Below are 16,156 nucleotides of genomic sequence, written 5' to 3' on the forward strand. Positions count from 1 at the left end.
CTACTGAAAAAGACCAACATGTACTCATTTAATTAACTTCCTACCAAATTCTCAGGATATTCCCTGACTGCCATTATGCAATGAAGTAGAATGGTGGAGGGAGCACAGCCCTCACATGATCAGTGACAGCATGGACCTTAGAACAGATCCAGTCTTCTGCTGCCGGCTGGAGCTCTCTCAGGGACAGCAGTGGGACCAAGTCGAACAGACAATCACTTACTCAGGCTCTACTGGAGTGCATCACCGTTTGTGTGTTGTGTTGGTGGTGCGTGTGTGTGTGGTGTGTGTGTTTGTGGTGTGCGTGTGTGTGGTGTGTGTGTGTGTGTGTGTGGTGTGTGTGTGCGCGTCTCACTAGCTGGCGGGGATGGGTTCCTGGTCCTTCTCCCAAGTTATCCTTGGCGTGGGCACTCCGTCTATCTGGCACTCAAAGCGGGAAGCACCCCCAAGGGGCACCACCTGGGCCTCTGGGTCCTGATGGAAACGAGACAGCGCTGGGAGTGAGGGAGAAAGGTGAGAGAGATAGAGAGAGACAGCAAGAGAGGGGGAAAGAGAGAAAGAGAGAGAAAGAGAAACAGAGAGAGATGCAGTCAGCTAGTCTGTAGCCCACACGTGATAACTGTAGTTAACAGCAGGGGGCAGCAGTGAGTCCTGGAGCTGAGTCTTATMGGGCTGAGGGGGCCCCTGACCTCAGGCCAGACTGAGTTGGGGCATTATGGGGGAACACAAGAGCTCTAACTACCTCATCAATCAGCTCCAGGGTTGCAAGCTGTTCTGTCCAGCCTGCAGTCCTAAAAAACTGTTACTTCTAGGTTAGACCACTGCAATGCTCTACTTTCCGGCTACCCGGATAAAGCACTAAATAAACTTCAGTTCGTGCTAAATACGGCTGCTAGAATCCTGACTAGAACCAAAAAAWWTKATCATATTACTCCAGTGCTAGCCTCCCTACACTGGCTTCCTGTTAAGGCAAGGGCTGATTTCAAGGTTTTACTGCTAACCTACAAAGCATTACATGGGCTTGCTCCTACCTATCTTTCCGATTTGGTCCTGCCGTACATAGCTACATGTACGCTACGGTCACAAGACGCAGGCCTCCTAATTGTCCCTAGAATTTCTAAGCAAACCGCTGGAGGCAAGGCTTTCTCCTATAGAGCTCCATTTTTATGGAATGGTCTGCCTACCCATGTGAGAGACGCAGACTTTAAGTCTTTACTGAAGACTCAACTCTTCAGTAGGTTATATGATTGAGTGTAGTCTGGCCCAGGAATGTGAAGGTGAACGGAAAGGCTCTGGAGCAACGAACCGCCCTTGCTGTCTCTGCCTGGCCAGTTCCCCTCCACTGGGATTCTCTGCCTCTAACCCTATTACAGGGGCTGAGTCACTGGCTTACTGGTGCTCTTCCATGCCGTCCCTAGGAGGGGGTTGAGTGGGTTGAGTCACTGACGTGATCTTCCTGTCTGGGTTGGCGCCCCCCCCCCTTGAGTTGTGCCGTGGCAAGGATCTTTGTGGGCTATACTCGGCCTTGTCTCAGGATGGTAAGTTGGTGGTTGAAGATATCCCTCTAGTGGTGGGGGGGTGTGCTTTGGCCAAATGTGGTGGGGTTATATTCCGCTGTGACAGACTAGACATAAAGCCACATAAAAGCATTGGGAACGAAGTCCATCCTTACATCCTGAAGTTGTCCCTAATTTTCTCATTGGACATGTAAAAGCCCAAAGAACATATCATTAAAAATAAATGTTGAACTGATTAGAAAATTGTGACGCTTAGCCATGCTTTCATGATACATGTAAGGGCAATCCTTCCCTCGCGACCGAAACATAAAATCTATCATCAACTACTTCCTGAGCAGTTCTGCACATGGCAACGGTTCTTCAGAAAGCCACATATTATTAGCCACTAACGCACAAATAAGCTCAGCACCCTGTCATTGCAAAACTAGATGTTGTACACACCACTACACACACCCACACACACATCACACCACACACACCACACAACCACACACCACACAACACACACACACACACACACCACACACAGCCACACACACATCACACGACACACACACACACACACACACACACACAAAATGGAGCAAATTTCTCAATGAGCACACCAGAGCAGCGCTCCACACGAGCAGCTAGATTGATAAGCAGGTCATCGCGAATAGCTGTAAGTAAGCTATCACTTGTAACTGTTGTGGCCGCAAACTGGCTAATGGTTTAACTACTGAGTGACATGGACCAGATGATAATAGATTACTGGTAATCAACTAATCTGTTAGCATGTCTTTCTCTATATGAGTTCAAACCATAGCCACATATATTTAGTCTCTCCCTTCTCTGTCTGTTGCCTGTTCCATCTGTGCCTCCCTCTCTTTCTCTCTCCTGTTCTCTATTCCCCCTCTCTCTCCTCTTTTCTGTTCTCTGCCCATTCTTGGCCCCTTCAGCGATCAGAATTGGCCAACTTTTCTTGCCCCTCCCTTGTACTCTCCGACCACAACACATGGCTTCCTGTTCTCTGTCTGTTCGGCATGTCCACCAAACTCCTCTCCTCCCCTTCCCTCTTTCCGGGCGATTTTACCTCACCCTCTCTCTCTTTAACTGATCACTCGCTTTTTGGACGAAGTCACATTGAAGGGAGCATTCAGAACAGCATGCACATGAACAATGTTTAGAGTATTAAGACGAAGGACTGTCACACATTATCTCATAATGTTTGTTCTGCCTCCTAATTGGTGGTGGTAAGAGACAGAAAAGACAGACAGAAAGACAGCAGACTTGGGCCGTGCTGCTCGTCTCTGCGTCAAGTGCAGTGTGCTCGTTGAAGCATTTCATCTGCAGGCCCCTGTGCCTGCTTGTCTCGACAGCAGCCCAATCCATTCTCACAGCGAGCAGTCTACAGCAACAATTACATTTACCACAGCTCCCTCCCACAGACACCTTCTGAAGGACACACTGTATTAGTCTCCCTCCCAGAACAGCCTCTGCCCTCACCATCCCAAACTCCTCATCACCTCCACCCAAATCTCCCACCTTCCCTTCCTCCCGCAACGTATCCTCCTACCTTCCTACTTTCCTTCTCTTTTCACCAATCCTAACTTCCTCAGCCACTCCCTCCCTCCCTCCATCCCTCTCACAGTCCTCAGCCACCTCCTCGCCTCCTCCCTTCACTCCCTTCTCAAATTCCTCCAGTCCCTCCTCCCTCCCTGCTCAAGTCCTCACCTCCTCCCTCATTTGGTCCCCCGTCCTTCCCCCCAACAAGGGCATGCCTCATAAATAGGCATGTGACATGCTGACAAAAGGAGGAACCTCCCCTAGAGGTACAGTCCCATTCTACAAAGCTACTGACTGATAAAGACTGGCCACATTTAACAAGGATCAATGACAAGCAGCTCTAATGGAGGAGAGTGTGGGGAGAATGAGAGAGGGGGGGAGAGGAGAGATGGCGGGAGAGGAAGGAGAGGAAGGGGAGAGGAGAGGGGAGGGAAAGAGGGGAGGGGAGAGGGGAAAGGGGATAAACCTGGTATCTCTTGCTACCTTCTATCTATCTCTCTCTTCACCTCTCGCTCTCCGCCCTTTCCCCCCCTCCTCTGTTCTCAACCCACGGGTGTGGCCTAACCTGTTCCAGGACACCAACCGGTGTGGAGCCTACTGTTCCCAGACAACTACCGTGTGGAGCCTACCTGTCCCGAGGCAGCCAACGGTGTGGCGCTACCTGTTCCAGGACCACCACTGGTGGAGCCCTACCGTTCCCAGGACACCACTGGTGGAGCCTACCGTGTTCTCCAGGACACACCGGTGTGGATAGCCTACTGTTCCCAGACACCACTGGTGGAGCCTCCTGTGTCCCAGGACACCACCGGTGGTGGCAGCCTACCTGTTCCCGAAGGAACCACTGGTGGAGGCCTACCTTTCCCAGGACACCAACGGTTGTGGCGCTACCTGTTCCCAGGACACCCCGGTGGTGGAGCCCTATCCTGTTCCCAGGACACCACTGGTGCAGCCCTACTGTTCCCAGGACACGCACCGGTGGTGGAGCCTACCTGTTCCCAGGACACCACCGGTGTGGAGCCTACCTGTTCCCAGGACACCACCGGTGTGGAGCCTACCTGTTCCCAGGATACCACCGGTGTGGCCGACCAGCCACACGATCAAACTCTTGCCTGAGACAGAGGACCAAGTATGCAAATCCCCCTGAGGGATATGGCTGTGCTCCTATGTTGGGACACCAGACCATCATGCCATTCCATGTGAGTCTGACCCTGGTGGAGTTGAGCGGGCATAGCCCCGCCCTGTCTGAGAAATAGTAATACTCACTGGCCAGGTGAACGGCAATGGTGCGGCTGGTCAGGGCTCCAAAGGGGCCGGCGCTCACACAGCTGTAGCCCCCCTCCACCCCTTGAGGTGTCCGACCATCCATAGAGGTGGGCAGCACCAGCAGTGATCCGTTGGCAAGGGTCCTGAGGGAGTTCCCCTCCCCCTCCAGCACGGGGAGCCCATCCTGCAGCCAGGTGACGTTGAGGGGTGTGTCCAGGGACGTGGCCCCCAGGTGACAGTCCAGCAGCAGGGGCTGTCCTGGCTCCAGCACCACGAGGACAGGCCCCGCCCCACAGCTTAGCTCCACCGTTACAGGCTTCTCTGGAGGGGGAAAGGGGGAGAGAAGGGGGGAGGGAGAGAGTTAGACTCCAAATCCTGGCTGACATGAGTGGTCTGAGATTAGTGTGCATGGGGAGACAGGTTAGCATGAGAGATGGAGGAGGGAGAGAAGGAATGAAGGGGCGAAACCAGGAAATGTCAAATTGCTGGACAACATGCAACACAACTGCATATGTTTAGAATGCTTAAAGGTTCTTCCCTGTAGTTTGTACATTCCTGTGTTCATCTTTGGCTGTATGCATACCCCGTTTACAGCGGCATAGGTGAACTTCACATCCTATTGATCAACCTGTGTACTGTCAGGTTTACTGAGTTGTAATATGTCCAGAAAAGTGTTGGACAAACAACAACCAACAATCATACATTTTGAAGTGAGAGACTATTCCCAGACCGAAAAGTCCAAAAACCAGAGGTGGGACCAAGTCATTGTTTTACAAGTCACAAGTAAGTCTCAAGTCTAGGCACTCAAGTCCCAAGTCAAGTCAAGACAGGCAAGTCCGAGTCAAGACAGGCAAGTCCGAGTCAAGTCTCAAGTCAAGACCGTCAAGTATCAAGTCAAGTCTCAAGTCCTAAACTTGGAGTTTCGAGTCCTAAACAAGTCATAATGTGTTCTTACATTTACATTTAAGTCATTTAGCAGACGCTCTTATCCAGAGCGACTTACAAATTGGTGCATTCACCTTATGAAATCCAGTGGAACAACCACTTTCTTCATCAAATGTAATACCATTTCATATTTTTAACAAGAGTAATAGTTAGTATATTACATTTACGCAAATCATGAATGCTTTTAAAAATCTACTTACTTACTTTCCAAATAAACTTTATATTTCCATGGAAATACATGGGTAGCCATAATGGCAAAGACCCCCCCCCCCCCCTCCCAATAAGCGATCAAGCTATCGAGTGCACGCTATGCGGGCGCAAATCGGAGCCGTATGTAAGGCTTGTTACGCACTCGCTCAAGACCTTAACACACACACCCCACAGCTGTGTGTGTGGTTACCAGCTAAGGCTACACATATGTCAATTGGCTTTAGGAATCATCAGTAAATCACGGCAGGATTTAGGCTACCAACTGCCCTAGCCAGTCAATGTTTGGGTGCAATGATCACAAATTCCGCAACTGACGGTCTTGTGGAGGCTCATTGCATTTAACTTTACGTTAGCCTACATTACATACCACCAGTACAAGTATAAAATTAATAGCTCGTCAGCTATATTTAGCCACGACTTTCTTTTTTTTTACCGTTCTTTGCTGCAGCTATTCACATGTCGAACAAAAGTTGGAAGTTGTTGCGCTCCGTGTCCTCCGTCTGTCATTTAACTTCCCGTCAATGTTTTTGCCAGTCATGCAATCTGTTTTTTGTCGATACCTACGTCGTTCTTACTTATATCCGAAAATAATAATTTTCGGGGGTTATATCTTTCCAGGGCTCCATCTGAATTACCCCCGCCGACGTTCCTACTGCACTGCCATGCGCCAACTTTTTCTCAAGCTAAGGCACAATTTGATTGACTGCCTGTCCGATTCAAACTGTAATCCCGCTTAAATGAAGATTGTTTGACTGCTGCACACTTTTTTTAATAGCATCAATTTTTTTATATTTGGGCTTGGGGAGCGGCTATCAAGTCAGGTAGCAGTCACATAGGCGCTCAAGTCCAAGTCAAGTCCCGAATCACTTGGTGTTAAACAGTCAAAGTCGATGTTGCAAGTCATCATATTTACTCATAGTGACTACGATCACGACCCTCTGCCCCAAAAAACACAGCAATTGCAAGCAACAAATAAACAGGATTTGTTACAGTGCATTCAAAACAGTATTCAGACCCCTTCACCCTTTTCCAACTTTTAGTTACGTACGAAAGCCTTATTCTAAAAATGTATTTAAATAAAAAATGTTTCCCGATGAATCTACACACAATATCCCCATAATGTACAAAGTCGAAACACAGGTTTTTAGAAATGCTTTCTAATTATTTTTAAAAAGAATTACAGAAATAGCTTTATTTACCATAACTAACTCAACCCTCAAAATTCCAGATTCTGGTCTTCCTGTTTCCATTGACTCTATTCCTTGAGAATGTTTCTACAACATGATTGGAGTCACTCTGACCAGACGCTCCCAGAGTTCCTCTGTGGAGATGGCAGAGAACTCTCCCCAGGAGGACACACATCCTCATCTCCACCAATCAGGCCTTATGGTAGATGGGCAAGACGGAAGCCACTCCTCAGTAAAGGCAACATTGCGACAGCCCGCATGGAGTTTGGACCAAACGGCACTCCTAAAGGCCCTCTGACCACTGAGATAAACTAAGATTCTCAGGTTCTGATGAAACCAAGATGATCTAACTTCTTTGGCCTGAATGCGTGGAAGGAAACCTACGGCACCATCCCCACCGTTGAAGCATGGTGCGTGGCACACCATAGCCTGTGCGGGATGTTTCCTTCAGCAGGCAGAGCGATCTGGTGAGACTACGTCAGGATAACAAGGGAAAGATGAAACATAAGCAACAGTACAGAAGAAGATCACTTGATAAAAACCTCACCTCCAAAGTGCTCAGAACTTTCCAGACTGGGCCGAAGCTTTCACCTATCCACACAGGACAACGTCCCTAAGCACCAACAGCCCAAGATGCTCGATTCAGAAAAGTCTCTGCAATGTCCTTGAAGTGGCCCAGCCAACGAGCCCAGACTTGAAACCTAGATCATGAACATCTTGCAGATACCTAAAACTAGCCTGTTGCAGTGACAACTCCCCCATCCCAACCCTGACAGAGCTTGAGACGATCTGCCCAGAGAAGAATGGGAGAAAACCTCACCCAATATTATTAAGGGCTGCACAAGCTTGTAGCGTCACCACCCAAAAGAAGAATCGAGGCCTGTAATAGCTGCCACAAGGTGCCCTTACAACAACCAGTACCTGAGTAAAAGGTTCTGAAATATTTATGCTACTAAATGTGATCATTTAAGTTATTTTATTGTAATAAATGTACGCTAAACATTTTCTAAAAACTTGCTTTGTACATATTATGCTCATATTGTGTAATTGATGTGTATTCAAAACTCATTTCAATAAACTAATTAGAATAAAGGCTGTTTAACCATCCACAAAATGCTAAAAATAGTCAAGGTTCTGCAATACTTTCCATATGAATGCACTGGTAAATCTACATTGTTCTCCACCGCGTTGGATTTCCCTCTGCGTTCTGTTCATCTGACAGCGACGCGCCTTGCTAATTAAATTAACTTAAATGCGGACGAATGAATTATTTCCTCTGATTAAATGAGGTCTGATCCCTCCACCACCTCCTGTCTCAGATTCCAGGGCTAATGCCTCTCAAAGCCTCCACTACACACTATAACACACACCAACGCTACCTGGCATTACAATATGAAACACACTACACAAACAGCATAACAAACTACACAACACACACACTTATCGATATACCACAAACCTCCATTTGTCCCTGTTTTGTGTGGTGTGTGTGTGTGTGTGCTGTGTAGTGGTGGTGGTTGTTGGTGGTGTTGTGTGTGTCGTTGTGTGTGTGTGAGCCGCGTGCGAGCTGTGGAAAGAGATTGCAGAACAAGAGCCACCTAGAAAGATCAGCCAGTGTGACTGTTCTTGTTATCGCTAATCTAGAGGACTGGTGAACAAACACATCAGCAGGATGTTTAGCCTACTTTTCATTCAGCTAATAAACGAGAGCGCCTGCCTGCACTAGTCTGCCTGCTGCTTTAGCCAAGCCAACACTCAGTCACCCCAGCTCACCCTCCACTGCCCTCATGCCCTCTCTTCTTCCTCCATTTACACTAATTAGGTCTTATTAGAGTCATTAAACTGTTTGCTGCCCCCATTCCCACTGCCCTCCCTGCCCAATAGGTTTTACTGGACCCTTCTAGTGTGGAAGCCATTAACAACCCACAACACACAATCGACCCACAACTACCACCCTCCATCTACAGCTAATTACACACTCAAACCCACCCTGTGAAGAATGCATGACAGTACCCCACAACCGCCCATACATAATTCACCAGCACTGAAAACAAGACTACACTAGACGAGAGACTGCTCACTTAACAGACCACAGAAACACACGCCACGCAAATCGCCAGACCGCATCATCGCGCCGCGCACGCGCTCCGCACACAAAACGCACCACACACACACACACACACACCAACACACACACACACACACACATCACACACACACACAACACACACACACAACACATCACACACACACACACACGACGACACACTAAACACACACACACAAACACACACACACACACACACACACACAATACAAGCAGCCTGTTATCCATCAACCTCAAGAGATGTTTAATTAGCCCTGTCTCAGTACTATGATTGGCGAATTATAGCACGGGGCCTATGCGCAATATCCATCCTGAGCCAATGTGCCATTAGAGTCGGCGAGACCTACACGGCGTGGGCCAGGTAGGCGGTCCCACTTCCAGAAGACCCCACTGACTGGGCATTCATACTGAAGCCATGGTGAATGGACAACATGGCAGAGGAGCTCCTAGCGTACACAGACACACTCTGCCTGAGAGAGGGGGGGGGGGGGGCTTGGAGGGAGAGAGAGCGGGAGGGACAGAGAGTGGGAGGAGGAGAGAGAGAGAGAGAGATGAGCGGGAGGAGAGGGAGGGAACCTGATGACAATGACGAGAGGGAGAGAGGAAGCAAGAGAGAGAAAAATCACAATACAGAGAGAGGGAAGAAAAGGAGTGAGAATGGGAGAGAGATGGATAGAGGTGAGGAAGGCAACAAGGATGGGGGTGGATGATGGGGAATTCCACGGTAACTTTAAAATGTATGCCAAATAAAAACCATTGATTTCAAAGTTTAACAAACCATACAATTCTATGCACAAGTACTACTTTTAACAATTTCCACAGAAACATTTACCCCCCAAAAATGTATTTTGCTTTGGGAGGGTTGTGGGTTTTTTATTGGGCACAGGGGAAGGTAGTGGTATCTTTCCCTGGTTTATATTCGCTCTTTTGCAGGTTTTACTATATAATTTCTTCCATCCTAGCCACATTTCCTCATCTGCTTGCAAGAGCCTCCCCTATATCAAGGTGTTTTGGTACTTCCCTGATGCACTATGCTTTACCACATGCTATTTTTTACTATACCAAAGGTCAAAAATAGTCGACCAGTCTGCCTATCCTGCCCTCTACCAGTCATATTGACAATAGTGGTAGGTGGATCGTTTGTCCAGATCTGCAATAGGCTAACTAGCAAACATACCACACATTCAAAGCTGCATACATTTTCAATGTGAATCCACAAGCACAAATAGGAATAGTTGATAGGCAGCGGAGAGGCCAGGTGCATCATTGAGCATGAAAGAACAGTAGACATGAGACATGCAGCTCAATAAACTCTGCTACTGATCTTGTTTAGGGACAACACAATTATCATAAACTAGTCTACAACACCACAATGTAATGAATCGTTTGATTATTGTTTTCAAGTGAGTAAAAAAATCTGATCTAGGCTGCAGTGAAAAATGTAATTTGAATAAGGCGCAAAAGCCCTGTGATTTGAATGTTTCATTCCATTTGGATCAGTTGTAGGTCAACTCTCGACAGTTTATAAGGACTAGAAAGGCACAGTAGCAGGTCCGTCTTGCTGTATTTTTACTTCTGATCCTGAGATGCGCTGTCTGTCGCGGATCGTCGTTCACCCAAATCGTATGGTAATTTGGCCACATGCTCCCGGCAGGCCCAGTTATTCAGGAACGTTTAACACGCGCTCTTCCTCCTCTCCAATCCGGGCGATTATTCCTCACACACCTATAACCTAACGCCTTAATATAGCCTAAATATTTGTCGTTTAACTTTTAACACGTTAACCAACACAACCAGTCACAATGTTTTAATCTGATTAGGCAACTTCAAAAGTATCCTGTTGGCATACGCAGGTTCGTCCAAAATATAATTCCAGCATCCTCAAAATCCAGTTTTCCATCCAACAATTTTATGCGAGTAAAGTACATGTCGGATAACAAAATGTAATGCCAGGCCTGATGGAAACAGCTAATTTGTCGGTAAACTTTCAAATGTTGACAAAACCAAATATGCTAGACACGGTGGGATCTTTTTGTGTCGAAAAAAATGTTATGCGTGAAATGTCACTGGAAACGCTTATATGCACAAATATTGATATAATAACCATCATATCGAACTAAACTTGGAGTCACACGATGATATGTTGTGTGGTCCTCCCACTACGACTCTGGAAAGCATTCAGTTTATTAAACTACAGATTAAATAAATGATAATGAATTTCACAGCTTGATGCTCCTTTCAATGCTAAATATCGAGGGTCTTATTCTGGTGACATGATGATCAATGCTTGGCTGGCGTTTGACAAATAAAAATTATATTGCACCTTTGTCCATAATAATCTCATCATGTAGGCTATACCCGCACTGTATGTGCGAGCTGTTGGCTAGAACGCATGTGCCAATACCAGATCGGGCAGATTCGCTATACATAAGGCACATTTTTAGTGACAAAGTAGGCAGAGAGTTGAAAATGCCATGGAAACCAATTTAATTTATTTTTATTTTTATGTGCACTACGTGTTTAGGCACATACTTTTATCCGCAACAAGTCAATTTGATGGAAACAACTCTGATGGGGAAATTAGCATATTGTTTTTATGCGGATTTTAGAAAAATCGCATTAAAATCTGTCGCCAATTGAATGGAAACGACTCCGGCGAGTGCGCTAGTCGTCACTTAGATTATGCCTGCATATCATTGTTCACCAGCAGACAAGCCAAAACAAGTTTGTAAGAATTGTACTTAAACTCCCCCTCATATTCATCTGGATATGAGGGGGAGTCACCTGCTCATCGAACATCTCATTCGAAAATCATGGGCATTAATATGGAGTTGGTCCCCCTTTGCTGCTATAACAGCCTCCACTCTTCTGGGAAGGCTTTCCACTAGCTGTTGGAACATTGTGCTGGGAATTGCTTCTATTCAGCCACAAGAACATTAGTGAGGTCGGGCACTGATGTTGGCCGAGTAGGCCTGGCTCACAGTCGGCGTTCCAATTCATCCCAGAGGTGTTCGATGGGGTTATGGTCAGGGCTCTGTGCAGGCCAGTCAAGTTCTTCCACACCGATCTCGACAAACCATTTCTGTATGGACCTTGCTTTGTGCACCGGGAGCATTGTCATGCTGAAACAGGAACAGGAAAGTTGGACGCACAGAATCGTCTAGAATGTCATTATATGCTGTAGCGTTAAGATTTCCCTCCACTGGAACTAAGTGGCCTAGATGAACCATGAAAAACAACTCCAGACCATTATTCCTCCTCCACCAAACGTTACAGTTGGCACTATGCATTGGGGCAGGTAGCGTTCTCCTGGCATTCGCCAAACCCAGATTCATCCGTCGGACTGCCAGATGGTAAAGCTTGATTCATCACTCCAGAGAACGCGTTTCCACTGCTCCAGAGTCCAATGGCGGCGAGCTTTACACCACTCCAACCGACGCTTGGCATTGCGCATGGTGATCTTAAGCTTGTGTGCGGCTGCTCGGCCATGGAAACCCATTTCATAAAGCTCCCGATAAACAGTTATTGTGCTGACTTTTCTTCCAGAAGCAGTTTGAAACTCGGTAGTGGGTGTTGCAACCGAGGACAGACGATTTTTACGCGCTACGTACTTCAGCACTCAGGGTTCCTGTTCTGTTAGCTTGTCTGGCCTACCACTTCGTAGGTGAGCCGTTGTTGCTCCTAGACGCCATTGGACTCTGGAGCAGTGGAAACGCATTCTCTGGAGTGATGAATCACAGCATTTACAGTGGACCGGTACAGCTCTAGCAGGGAAGAAATTTCACGAACTGACTTGTTGGAAAGGTGGCATCCTATGACGGTGCCACGTTGAAAGTCACTGAGCAATTCAGTAAGCCATTTGACTGCCAATGTTTGTCTATGGAGATTGCATGGCCGTGTGTTTGATTTTATACACCTGTCAGAAACAGGTGGGTGCGCAGTGGGTGAGAATGGTGATTAAAGTAAGTGGAAAGAGAGGGGACTCATGGGTAGGTGTCAGTAAGAGCTGGGAGATGTGACAATAACTGGAGAGGGAGAGAGAAAAGGGAGGTTGTCCAGACTCATTCTGTTATAACACTCTTGGTTTGACCTCCAGACAACAGAAAGACAAGGATAACAGTTATGAGCTGGACATAACAGTATGCCAGTAGAAGGGAGGACAGTAGCAGGTGACCCAACTGTGGTTTGTGACAATTATGATTTCCCATAGTAGCCAATTCAGTTGCAGTAATTACAGATTTTTTTGGTAATTCCTTTACCAACTTTAATCACTTATGGTAGGTCTACCATGACTTGTTACTTCTGTGAACTTTCATTATCCTCCCTCCTGGGCATGGGCCCTCAGATCCTCAAAAAGATCTGAGAGCATAGCCGAGGGAAGATGGGGGTGGGGGTGCTGCAATTTAGCGCTACAGGCGATTATATGCCCGCGTTACAGACGCGCTACAGACGCGCTGCTGACGCGTTACATGCGTGTTACAGACGTGTTACGGACGCGCTGCGGACATGCTGCTGACGCGTTACAGACGTGTTACAGACGAGCTACAGATGCGCTGCAGACGTGTTACAGATGCGTTACAGACGCATTACAGACACGTTACAGACCGCTACGGACACGCTACAGATGTGCTACAGACGTGCTACAGACGCGCTACAGACGGCTATATCATTCTGCTAATAAAGGACTAGTAAAGGCCCAGTGCACATTTTTTTTTATTAATTAAAAAAAATATTCCAGATTTTTTAGGGGGTGCTGCAACACCCTCCGCACCCCACGCCTATGACAGAGGGTAGTGCGTACGGCCTAGTACACTCGGGCCGAGCTCCCTGCCATCCAGGACCTCTATACCAGGCGGTGTTAGAGGAAGGCCCTAAACTTGTCAAAGACTCCAGCCACCCAAGTCATAAACTGTTCTCTCTGCCACCTCATGGAACCAACAGGACTCCGAACAGCTTCTAACCCCAAGCCATAAGACTGCTAAATAGTTAACCAAATAGCCACCCAGACTATCTGCATTGACCCCCTTTGTGCTTACTCTTTTGACTCAACACATACGCTGCTGCTACTGCTTATTATATATTCTGTTGCCTAGTCACTTTACCCCTACCTATATGTACATACAGTGCTTTCAGAAAGTATTCACACCCCTCAACTTTTTCCACATTTTGTTGTGTTACACTCTGAATATAAAATTGATTACATTTTGATTTTGTGTCACTAGCCTACACACAATCTGACATAATGTCAAAGTGGAATTACGTTTTTTAGAAATGTTTACAAATGAATAAAAAATGAAAAGCTGAAATGTCTTGAGTCAATCAGTATTCAACTCCTTTGTTAAGGCAAGCCTAAATAAGTTCAGGATTAAAAATATGCTTAACAAGTCACATAATAARTTGCATGGACTCTGTGTGCAGTAATAGTGTTTAACATGATTTTTGAATGACTACCGCTTCTCTGTACCCCACACATACTGTAAGGTCCCTAAGACGAGCAGTGAATTTCAAAGACAGATTCAACCACAAAGACCAGGGAGGTTTTCCAATGCCTCGCAAATAAGGGCACCTAAAGGGTACTGTAGATGGGTCCCTACCAAAAAAATAAATTGAAAACCYCTTGAGCATCGTGAAGTTATTAATTACACTTTGGATGGTGTATCAATACACCCAGTCACTACAAAGATACAGGCATCCTGTCACACCCTGATCTGTTTCACCAGTGTTTGTGCTTGTCTCCACCCCCCTCCAGGTGTCGCCCATCTTCCTCATTATACCCAGTGTATTTATACCTGTGTTCTCTGTTTGTCTGTTGCCAGTTCGTTTTGTTCTGTCAAGCCTACCAGTGTTTTTTCCTGTGTTCCTTTCTGTATCTAGTTCCTGTTTTCTAGCTTTCCCGGTTTTTGACCATTCTGCCTGCCCTGACCCTGAGCCTGCCTGTCGTTCTGTAACTTGTCACACCACCCTGGAATACTGACCTCTGCCTGCCCTGAGCCTGCCTGTCGTTCTGTTCCTTTCGTACTCTGCTCTGGACTCCTGACCTCTGCCTGCCCTTGACCTGTCGTTTGCCTGCGTCCCTTTTTTGTAATAAACTTTTGTTACTTTGAAACTGTCTGCATCTGGGTCTTCTCCTGAGCCTTGACAGTACGAATGGACCCAGCAGACTCGGACCAGCTCCGCAATGCCATCTCTTCCCAAGGAGCCACCAATGGAAGGCACGGGGAGTTCCTTCGTGGTCTTATGGAAGGGTTCCAGACCTTGGCCGAACGCCATTACCGCGCTTTGAACACTTTGCTGGAGCAATTCTGCGGGTTGTTTGTCAGGCAGCCTACCACGACGGTAACCTCCAAGGCCCTCAGTAACCCGGCTGTTAGCAGTGCAGCCACCCCGGTTTCCCGAGAGCCCCGCTTACCTCCCCCTGAACGCTTCGCTGGAGAGTCGGGAACCTGTCGGGCGTTTCTTGTGCAGTGTTCTCTCATCATCGAGCTGCAGCCCTCCTCCTTCCCCTCAGACCGCTCGAAGATAGTGTACCTCATCACACTGATGTCCAGAAGGGCTCTCGCCTAGGCTACGGCCGTGTGGGAACAACAGTCGGCCGTATGCTTCAGTCTGGAGGAGTTTGTGGCGAAGCTGAAGAAGGTTTTTGATTCTCCATTGTCYGGGAGAGAGACTGCCCGGAAGTTACTCCAGCTTCGGCAAGACTCCCGCAGTATGGCAGACTATGCAGTGGATTTCCGCACGTTGGCAGCTGTGAGTGCCTGAAATCCGGAATCGCTGCTTGACACATTCCTGCACGGAGTATCGAAGGAGGTTAAGGATGAACTAGCAGCCCGGGTACTACCGTACTCTTGACTCGCTCATTGCCTTGACCATCTGGACCGATGGGCGGCTACGGGAATGCAGGAAGGAGAGGGGGTCCGATTCCACTCGCCCGCCCAAGGATTCCCCCTAGTTTCTGAGGCATCCCGGAAGTCCCCGACGTATCTGTTGCCGAGAGGACCCGAGGCTACCCGAGTTCCCCCCAGAGTCTACGAAGTCTGCCGAATCACCTCTTCCTGCACTTAGGCAGAGCTAGGCTGTCCCCAGACAAACGTCTACACCGGCTTCACATGAAGAGTGGCCTGTATTGCGGGACTATTGGTCATTTTGTGTCCTCCTGTTCACTAAAAGATCAGGCTCACCAGTAGGGGCGAGTACTCTGGTGGGCCATACGGAAAAATGTTCCTCTCCCCTTACTCGCACCCCTTTCCATGGATTCTGCTGTGGGGAAACCAGTTGAAATCTCTTCGGGTACTGATCGACTCTGGGGCTGATGAAAGTTTTATGGACGATACTCTGGCGTCCGAGCTGCGCATCCCCACTCAGCCCCTCTCCATTCCCATGGACGT

At 47.6% G+C, this 16,156-nt stretch overlaps 1 protein-coding gene across 1 annotated transcript in view; it reads right to left on the reverse strand.

Moving 5' to 3' along the window:
* igdcc4 (immunoglobulin superfamily, DCC subclass, member 4) overlaps positions 1 to 16,156 on the reverse strand; it is a 62,051-nt gene that overhangs the window by 31,886 nt on the left and 14,009 nt on the right. The window contains exons 2-3 of the mRNA XM_070447381.1: positions 4,323 to 4,643; positions 353 to 491 (exon numbers count right to left, since the gene is read on the reverse strand). Coding sequence (XP_070303482.1) covers positions 353 to 491; positions 4,323 to 4,643 — 460 coding nt within the window. The remainder of the gene's footprint in view (positions 1 to 352; positions 492 to 4,322; positions 4,644 to 16,156) is intronic.

The sequence above is a fragment of the Salvelinus sp. IW2-2015 genome, linkage group LG15 (genome assembly GCF_002910315.2).
Source record: "Salvelinus sp. IW2-2015 linkage group LG15, ASM291031v2, whole genome shotgun sequence".
In the NCBI taxonomy this organism is placed as follows: domain Eukaryota; kingdom Metazoa; phylum Chordata; class Actinopteri; order Salmoniformes; family Salmonidae; genus Salvelinus; species Salvelinus sp. IW2-2015.